This window comes from Lolium perenne, chromosome 5, assembly GCF_019359855.2.
Source record: "Lolium perenne isolate Kyuss_39 chromosome 5, Kyuss_2.0, whole genome shotgun sequence".
Classification (NCBI taxonomy): domain Eukaryota; kingdom Viridiplantae; phylum Streptophyta; class Magnoliopsida; order Poales; family Poaceae; genus Lolium; species Lolium perenne.
In genome coordinates this window covers 157,144,488-157,154,956 of record NC_067248.2, presented here as the reverse complement: position 1 = coordinate 157,154,956, position 10,469 = coordinate 157,144,488, and the positions used below count along the sequence as shown (strand labels likewise).

The 10,469-nt window shown below is 47.7% G+C and overlaps 1 protein-coding gene across 1 annotated transcript; it reads right to left on the bottom strand.

Moving 5' to 3' along the window:
• Positions 1 to 248: 248 nt before the first annotated feature.
• LOC127300328 (uncharacterized) lies at positions 249 to 1,285 on the bottom strand. Its single transcript, XM_051330427.2, has one exon. It carries the CDS (start codon positions 1,197 to 1,199, stop codon positions 249 to 251), a length of 951 nt encoding a protein of 316 aa, XP_051186387.1. The 5' UTR covers positions 1,200 to 1,285.
• Positions 1,286 to 10,469: the final 9,184 nt, after the last annotated feature.

The following is a 10,469-nucleotide window of genomic DNA, read 5'->3' as shown; positions in this document are numbered from 1 at the left end:
CTGCACGGATGGGGCACTGGGGCAGAGCGGTCGAGGAGGGATGCCCAACCTGAGGTAGGACCACACCTGGGCAGCATGAGTCCGTGGACGAAGACAGCGACAGGTGGGCGTGTTTTTCTTTATTTTTCTAGGTGGGAATTCTCGTTGTCCCTTGTCCGTGGTGTACGGTTCTGATTGTTTGCATCTACGGCTGGCGACCCGGGGGATCGGAGTGTTTGATCCCCCGGGGGACGCTCAGCACTGTCCTTTTACAATAGCTTGGCGTATCCATTAGCCCCCTTGTCTCTGCACTCGCAGTAGAACGCGGTCATGGCGCAGTCGGAGAACAGCTGCACGAGCGCCATCAGAAGCGTGCACGCAAAACCCAGGAGCAACCCTAGCGCGACGCTATTACCCGTGAACGTCGTCGCGAGCATGCGCACGGGTGATACGGCGGCGGCCAGGCCACAGGTGACGGCTAAGTACAGCGCGACCTGCCTCTTCTTCCCCTGGACCAGCCTCCAGGCCTTGACTAACGCTGCAACGCCGTAGCAGCCAGGCTCGGCTACCGCCAGGACGACGCTGAAAGAGCCGAGGAAGTTGAAGTACTGGAGGCAGACGAGGGCAGCGAAGAAGAGCAGCAAGGCCACCGCAAGCAGGACGAAGGGGAAGAGCAGAGGAAGCGAAGTGACGAAGTATGGGCTCACCATGGGAAGGATGAGAAGTGATGTCGTGGCCACAAACATGATGTACAGTACGGTTTCCAGGACGTAGACGAACGCGACCGTGAGCAAGGGCCCCTTGATCTGCTCCTTAGCTTGGCCTATGAGCGCGCCAAAGGTAGTAATAGTACGCTCCTGACCGGGGTACGTGAAGACGGCGGCGAAGAGCACGACGATCCGGACGGCGGAGCGGACGACAAAAGGGAACAGGTTGTACCCCGCGCTGGCGAGCAGGAGATCTTTGGTACCATTTTGGATTTCCTTTAGTAGGATCTTGGCGAAGTCCGGGCTGGGGGTGCCGGGCTCGGTGGTGTTGAACGCCTTCACGTCGAGCTTGGTCTCGTTGGCGAAGGGTTTGTAGGCGAGGTCGATCAGCGTGGTGGAGGCGAGGATAAGTGCGCAGACCGATGCGAAGAGCCTCCAGTTGCGGCTCGGTAGGAGGAGGCCCTCCCTTAGGAAGTTGAAGAAGAAAGGTGCTTTGTTTTGACTGGTTTCCATGGCTTTGAGCAGCTGGAAATTAACTATGGCAGTGAGCAAGTGGTGCTTTGAGAAATGAGGCGCACAAACCACCCGGGATACTGAAGAGGACCGGCAACCGGGCATATTTGTAGGCCAGCAGAATTCCTCGACTATAATGCGTTAGTACAAGCGACCAATTAATGACTTTGAAAATTCACGGATAGAGTGAGTTGCCACGAAGGAAGGTAACCTCAACTGGTCAACACCAGTCTACGTGGTTTTTTCCCCTCCCATTCTTCTTTCTTCCACTCTTTCTCTCTCTTATTTTCTTTCCCGTTTGCTTTCACTTGGCTGAACGGAAAATGACGCCTAAGTAGTAGAAAGATTGGTACCTGCATGCATAACCCGTAATGTTTAAAACCTAAGGAACTTACTTGTGGTTAATGGAGAGAGTTCAGTGTGTTAATTGATTTGGGACTGCAATAACGAATTACACGGGCTGCTCAATAGGGCACCTCGTCCCCTTCTTCCTCTATTCATATGCACAAGGACTTGGACTCCAACAGTCATGATTACATGAAGTGTTACACAAGAAATTATCCTAACTAAATGTTGTTACACGCGGGGGAGGATATCTCCCTAACATGCCCCCGCAGTCTGAACTCGGTGCTTCACCGATGTGGAGGCTAGAACGAAACTCGTGAAATAAAGCACACGACAGACCCTTGGTGAATATGCCAGCAAACTAAGAACTAGAGGGAACATGGAGAACCCGGAGAGCACCGAGAGCCACCTTCTCGCGCACAAAATTAATGTCAAGCTCAATGTGCTTAGTACGACAATGTTGCATTGGGATGGGCAGAGATGTAAAAAAAACTCTCACGTTGTCAGTGGTGGCACTACCAATGGGTCGTCGTAGCTCTTGGAGAAGGCTACGAAGACAACATGTCTCAGCGACTATCATGACGACACGTCCCCCACCTCTGACTAGGGCCGTGACGACTACACCGTACTCTCCTGGATCTACGGCTCCATCGACACCGACCTTCTCGGCATCGTCATGCGCCCCGGCTCCTACGCGCATCTAGGAGGCCATCGAGAACCTCTTCTACGAAAACAAGAAGCAACGCGCCATCTAGCATGAGGCCGACTTCCACAACACGTCACAGGGCGATCTCTCCATCAACGATTACTGCGCCAAGATCAGGAGTCTCTCGGACTCGCTCATCGACCTCGGACAACCCATCAACGACGAGACACTAGTTCTAACACTCCTCCGGGGTCTCAATGACACTTACGTCCATCTGCGTTCGTTTTTCCCCTTTCAGGTGTCGTTCCCCTCGTTTCTTTACAGGCGCTCCGCCCTCATCTTTGAAGAAACACAACGACGCACCGATGCTCGCAACGCCAACTCCACAACACTCTTGGCCATGGGCCAGAGCGTGCTGCAACAATGGGGGTGTTCGCGCACCCCCTCCTGGAGATCGCTCCACGCCTGGTCCCTTCGGGGGCGATCGCGTCGGTGGCCGCGAAACCAGGTACTTCACGAACATATTCCGCAGCGGAGGCCGCGGACGAGGGCGCGGCCGCGATAATCTTTGGCAGTTCAACCCTTGGACTGGGGCTCCTACACGTGCTCAGCTTCAGCAGGCTCCGTGGCATCCACCGCCACCGACTCCCTGGCAGCCTCGCGCACTAACGCCATGGCAGGTGCCGTCTCGCGGCCTCCTCGGCCCACGACCTGGCATGATGTCCCATGCCTATACTTCTCAGGGTCCCCATGGAGCCAACGCATAATAGCAACAGCAGATGGACCCTGCCCTCATCGCCGCCCTCAACAACCTGCAGATCCCTGGCACTGCCTGACACATGGACACCGGCACATCCTGCCATATGGCATCCGATCCATGAACCTTTTTAAGTGAAAAGAGAAGTTTGCACCTTAGTTAGAAATTATATTTTAGATCAAATTAAAGTCGTGGCACTGCAATCAAAAAAGAGATGAGCGCACAATTCTGATTTAGTACAAATAAAACAGGAAAGATCATTGACTGTTTGCATCTTAAAAAGGTTATCTCTAGTTATTACTTTGTTATGAGCAACCAGCTACAGGAAAATCTGCATTTTTGGTGGGATATTAATTTTCCACACTTCATGGATATTTACAGGCATTACCCCTCGAAAGTTAAGCACAACATACAGGGAACTGACAGTGTAAGCACCACTCGAATCTAGTTTCCAACTCAAAGAATCCGCCTCATTAGGGAGATTAATAGTTTGCGCAATATTCAAAACCTGGTACCATTGCACCATTAACTCATGACTGAAGCATCTGCGAAAGGTTACTCTTAAATTTTCACCACCCCATAGTTCAACAATCGTAGAGTTCTGATTATTGTACAATACATATAACTCCCAGTATTGAATAGCTAAACTGGATGGACCAAGCCAATGTTCCTCCCAAAATTTTATATTTTTACCATTCCCAATTTTCCACTGGTATCCTAGTTTAGCCGCCTTATCGGCTCAGGACACTCCTTTCCAGAAAGGAGAGACCCCATTAGCAGAGGCAGAAAAAATATTAGAATCATTAACCTCATATTTGTGGTCAATGATCTCTTTCCAAAGCTTATTTTCATCTAAGTGGTATCTTTTAATCCATGACGCCAGTAAAAAAATAGATTTTGCCAAGGTTTGGGATTCTCAACCCTCCATATTCTTTCTTTTGAGTCACTAACCCCCAGTTGGCTCAATGATATTTAAATTTCCCTGCGTAATTGTCCCACGGACAGTTACCCATATGTGAGTTAATTATTGTGATGCCCATTTAGGAAATTTAATAACTCTCACCAAATACAAATAAATACTTGCTAAAAGACTACACACAACCTCTTGCTTTGTAGCATGACAGAGTAACCCCCTCCACACCAAATTATTGTGATGCCCATTTAGTCTACAATAGGATGTAGATCCTCCTTTTTTAAGGAACTCCTAAGTATTTCAAAGGAAACTTCCCAAGCCTACAACTTAGTGTTTGAGCAAAATCAGCCTCATCATCACCTACATTGATTGGGACCAATTCACACTTATGGAAATTAATTCTAAGGCCAGAGATTTTCTCAAAATATGATAGGATCCATTTAAGGTTCATAACACTATATAGATTTTTTTAAAGAAAAACGAGACTATCATCAGCATATTGCATGTTGATGACCCATGCTGTATTAAAGCCAGTCAAAAGACAAGTAAGCTTTAACCACATAGTAAATACATACACAACCTAATTAAAGAAACGAGGGGATGTAGGATCACCCTGCTGGACCCCTCTCCTTGCTATGAAGTAATTATTATTAATATCATTTATCCTGACACCAACATAAGGTTGACGGAGCAGTGATTTGACTAAATATAGAAACTTGGGACTAAAACCCTAGACCCCATCATTCTAATTAAAAAAATTCTACTAACTTTATCATATGCATTCTCATAATCAAGCTTAAAGATAAACCTGGCCTAATAACTACGTGACATGTCATGGATAATTTCATGTGCGGCAACCACACTTTCTAAAATATACCTACCATGGATAAAGGCAGTTTGGTTGGCAGAAGTAAGTTCCTCACAAACCACTCCTAACAGATTGGTTACACACTTAGAAAAATATATAACTGCAATTAGCAAGAGCAATAGATCTTAATTTATGTATAGTTACAACATGCTTTGGAATAAGTGTAAGGAGTGAAAAGTTCAATCTAAACAATTCTAAATCTTCTTTGTTCCAAGCATCAAACAGAGCTAACAAATCGCCCTTAATCAAATCCTAGAACTAGTGATGAAAAAGAAAAGCATAATATGGTGTTGCCACCCGGTGGCAATGCCACCCACCCAGCTGCCGTCCGATTCGCCCGTAGATTCGATCTCAATGCAAATGTAACATTCCATCTCAAGTTGTAATTAGCTACATTGTCTGCAAAGCATCTGCACGAGCTGCAGGATACGCCGGTATTAACTCCCGCCACAAGCAGAAAGAGAACAGAGTGTTGTAGCGTACTGCATTCATGGCTGCTTCTTGTGTCTGACAATGCCAACGCAAGAGAACAACAGCAACATACTGTATGCGTTAAGTTTTCTCCCCTAAACAGTGAAAACAACACAAGCTACACATGATGACGTGCAGTCAAAAACACCCCATATCTACCGGCTATTTAATTTGGACGCTTCAAGTTTGTACTCAATCTTGCATGAGCCCTCGGGCTTGTTTTTAGTTCTTGCTTTCTTAGTCAAAGCAACAGCTGGAGGGTTGTAGGTGCTAGGTGGTCATGGCACACACCAGCGTCGAAACAATCTTGCATGAGCCCTCGGGCACTCGGCAAGACGTACGCGGAGATAGGCATGCGTTATTAGCGGCGAGTTCTCCAGTTCATGTTCGGAGAGTGGAGCTCCGGTTAGCGTTGCAGTGCTCGTATCGTGAATTGTGTGGCATGCTTGAACGTGTACATCAACGGTCATGTAAACCAACTCTAGTCTTGGCATGGCGAATTAAGCCTTTCTTGAGTTGAACTAGATAGCGGTTCCAACATTGAAGACCACGGCGATGTTGGTCTTGCCACGCGCTACTGCCGTCTACTTTTCGAAGACCACGGCGAGCAAAAGATCGGCGAGATGCGCACGTTATACTAGCTGACCTGTTCAATCCTTGCAATTCAGCTAGTACTACTCATACGCACACACAAGGGAAACAACCTTGCATTTTCCGGCAAACACCCTCGTTGCAGTTATATATCCGGACCTTGTTTTCCTGCCGGATCGAAATCATACACATATGATGATATGTGTTGCATTTGGACAAGATCAATCCACGAATCTCTGGCACTCCACAACTTGAGCATTACTACATGACCATTCTTAGTTCTTGCCGATTGCAATGACTGTGCGGGGTTTGTATAGTTTTTTACATGGTATAACATACTTGAGCACAACATGGTGTGGATGCCTAACTCCATGTAGTAGCAGGAAACTAGGTGTTTGTCAGTTGGCTGACATACTTCATCATGGCTGACACAGTGACACGATGAAACCATTTTTTTCAGTCGATGCCCTGGCAACGAGGCAAACAATTTTTTTTATTCTTTTTTGAACAAGAGGCAAACAATTCAGTCAGCTGACACCAGACACTGATGATGCCAGATAGCCTGAGCTAAAAAGCACGGTCTCGACGGAGGTTTGGGCTAGCATTGCCACCTCTTTTTCTCCTTTCTGCCGTTCATACAGAGGAGCATGACATTAACTTGAGCATCGGTCAAATCAAGAAAGCACGCCATGCATGCATGCTTGTGTGCAGAGACACATGGACGGCCTGGCATCAAATGATCAGAAGGCCGGATAAGTCGCTGCACATCTCTGCTGGTGGCATGCTCTATCAACGTATAATTAGGACGTAATTCAGTTTTATACTAGGTTTACCGGGTTTGAACCGCACCATGATTGACCACTACAATTGCAGACCGAATCTCCAGCAGGTCATCCGACGGCATCCAGGTGGGGGGCATTGCCAACCGGTGGCAACAAATCCACACTCGAAAAGAAAATGAAGACCATCGTGGACAGGGCCCCTTTGGAATATGACATTAATTGGAATGCAGGAAAGTATTTTGAGCCTCTATAACTTTCTCTGATTCTTCCAAAAAAATCAGCAGCTAGACCAACTTCTAAATTGTGTTCAAAACCAAATAAAGTCTTGTACAAATCAACAACAAGGTTTAGAATACCTTTATTGTCCTCAACATTGCCATTATAGGACCCTGAAGACAGGCACTATTTTTCTTCCTTCTTCTTTGATTAGCAATTAAATGGAAGAAAGCAGTGTTTCCATCCCTTCCCCAGGATTTCTCTCTCTCTCTCTCTCTCTCTCTCTCTCTCTCTCTCTCTCTCTCTCTCTCTCTCTCTCTCTCTCTCTCTCTCTCTCTCTCTCTCTCTCTCTCTCTCTCTCTCTCTCTCTCTCTCTCTCTCTCTCTCGATCGCTGCCTAGCATTTATCTCCTCTTTCTTCCAGATATATGTAACTTTAGAAGAAATATTTTTCATTCTGCTCTTAGAAGGAGGCAATAAAACTTGAGTTTTAGACAAGATGTCAAGTCAGTCATATGCAGCAATACGTTCATGTTTATGTTTATTCCGCGCAGCTTCAATATTCTGAATGGTAGGTGCACTCGTTGAGGACAAAGAAGAAGAAGCTCCATGGTGGAATGGTTGTGAACCGGCAGAGGATGAGATTGGTGCATGGCGCAGTGGCCCAGGAGCATGGCGGTTTCACCGGTGTACGAAAGCAGATCGGAGGTGGGGAAGTGGAACTTAGGATTATGGTTTCAGCGCCGGCAAGTTTGTCATTTGGGCGCTTGCCACGGGTGATCGCTAACTAGTTAGGGCATGTACATTGGTTTAGACGGATGGTGTCTGTAGTACTACTCCATGTCATTTATAGACAATGATATAGACAGTGTATACAATAGTCTGTCTGTAAGTTGTCTATTTTTAGCCATAACATATGTGAATATAAATTATAGACACCCTTCATACAACAATAAAAATGGTGTCTGTAAGCTATCTGTAAGAAGGCTATAGACTGTCTGTAACTTTACAGACAGCCTCTTTCTCTCTCTTCATTCTCTTTCCTCCATATCACCAAAATCACCTATAACTACCTCTTACAGATAGCTGACTCATCACCATTGTATACCTTATGCCCGTAGCTAGTATACATGACAAAAGATTACGATTGCCGGCGGTGAACGGTTAAATAACAATAATGCTATGTTTACGGACAAGTTGTTAGAGCATCTCCATCCGTCTTCTCGACGAGACCCCCAGGATAGCGTTTTGTCATTCGAATAGACGAAAACGGCCCAGTCGCGCCCCTGGTTCCTCGTTTTCGTCTGGATTAGGCCTTTCATCTATCCAGAGAGCCCAGGCCAACCCGGCCCTCGGGGAGCGCTCGGGGACTCCGGACGAAACGAAAGCGCGGGAAACGCCGAGGAAACTTCCCGCGCGGCTGGTGGCCCCAACTTGTCGGCGAGAGAGACCGATCGTCGTCCTCATCGCATCGTCTTCCACGCGCTGTAAAAATCCTGCCGCCGGTCAGTCTTCGCCGGACGCGTAGCTTCCACGCGGCGAGTTAATGCCTTCACCTCGGTTTCACGTGCGCCTACCTCTATTTATCGCCGAACTACCGTGTCTGCCCCGCATTCACCTTGCTCCCTGCTCTCACCTTCCCCAAATCTTCCCCGATCTCGAGCGAAGTAGCGGTGATCAAACAATGGAAAACGACGGCGCGGCCAACAATGGCTTCGCTCGCCGCTCTCTCCACCAATGGGAGGGGCGGCTCCTCCACATGGCGGGCTACCCGGTGCCGCCGGACTTCCGCGCACCGGGAGGATGGCGACTCAGCGCGGGCGGCGTCCCGATCCCGCCGCCGCCGATGGGTCGGGCCGCCCTGGAGGCGGAGATCGAAGTGGTGCTCGTCACTCTCAATGACGAGCAGCGCGCGGAGCCGCGCTTCTTCCCCGACAACCTCGAGGCGTGGACCGACTTTTTCCAGCGCAGGTACGAGCGCAAACTCGCCGCTTACGACGGCCCCCCTCCTCCTCCCGCTAGGAACAACGCCGCAGGCCGCCGCCGGTGGTGGAGCGCGCCTGGCCGCACCCTCCCGAATGTGCTCGCGCACATCGAGGGTGGGAACTACCCCGTCCTGGAAATGCCGCCGCCGGAGGCGGCTACCGTGTCGCACCGACACGGTAGTTCCTGGATGCCGAGGAGGTTGTGATACGTCCATTTTGCATCACTATTTTATATCATAATTTACTGTTATTCATTGATATATTTCATATTTAGAGATGATACTTATGTTATTTCACCTATTTTGCATGTTTCAGGATTATTGGAGAATTACTCACCGGAGTCAGGATTCTGCTGGAAGAAGCACCGCCAGGATACAATATTTCTGAAGATCAACAATTGACGGAAAATATACCGAAGCTCCTATTTTTCCAAATGACGGAGCTAGCCAGAAGGTGAGGCCGAGGAGGGCCACCATGGGCCCTCCCCATAGGCCGGCGCGGCCACTAGGCCTGGCGCGCCGCCATGTGGGGAGGGGGCCCACGACCCCTCTCGGCCATCGCCCTTTCGTGTACTTCATCTCCCAAAAACCCTAAGGTGCAGGGGAACATCGAGGAGAGACACAGCCGCCTCTGCGAGGCGGAAAAACACCAGAGAGAAAAGAGCTCTCCGGCAGGCTGAAATCTGCCGGGGAAATTCCCTCCCGAAGGGGGAAATCGTCGCCATCGTCACCGTCATCGAGCTGGACTTCATTGGGATCATCATCATCATCATCTCCACCTCCGACACCGTCATCTCCACCGCTGCACCTCGTCTCCGCTGTAACATCTAGGGTTGAATCTTGAGTATTTCATAGGGGAAACTCTCCCGGTGTTAATTACTCTTTCTTATTGATGCTATTGAGTGAAACCGTTGAATCAAGGTTTATGTTCAGATTGTTATCCATCATCATATCACCTCTGATCATGTTCCATATGATGTCTTGTGAGTAGTTCGTTTAGTTATTGAGGACATGGGTGAAGTCTAAATGTTAGTAGTGAACTATGTTGAGTAATATTTAATGGTTTGATATTTAAGTTGTGGTGTTATTCTTCTAGTTGCAGGGGTAATGATCTTTCTTAGTAACTTTATTAACTTTTCGAAAATCAATGCACATTCTATACCCTACAACTACTCTTTGAGGGATGAGCTCCTCATTATCATTAGGTACAACAGTTATTACTCCTTTCTTAGGAACACAATGCACATGACTAACCCATCTACTATCAGCAATAGGATATATAATACCAGCTTCAAGAAGTTTCAATACCTCATTCCTTACCACATCCTTCATCTTAGGAATTAGACGACGCTGATGTTCAACAACAGGCTTTGCATCATCTTCCATGTTGATGGCATGTTGGCAAATAGAGGGAGAAATCCCTTTCAAGTCATCAAGAGTGTAGCCAATAGCTCCCCGGTGTTTCTTCAATATTTCCAATAATCTTTCTTCCTCAAAATCTGAAAGCTTAGCACTAATAATAACAGGATATGTTTTCTTATCATCAATATAAGCATACTTAAGATTATCAGGCAACGGTTTCAAATCAAAAACAGGATCTTCCTTTGGCGGTGGTGTTGTACCTAGATCTTCAACCGGTAAGTCATGTTTAAGAATAGGTTGACGAAGGAAAATTTCATCAAGCTCATTCCTTTCTTC

Bases quoted from the DNA above. Each gene is read 5' to 3' on its own strand.
- LOC127300328 (XM_051330427.2), bottom strand. From the start codon at position 1,199: ATGGAAACCAGTCAAAACAAAGCACCTTTCTTCTTCAACTTCCTAAGG.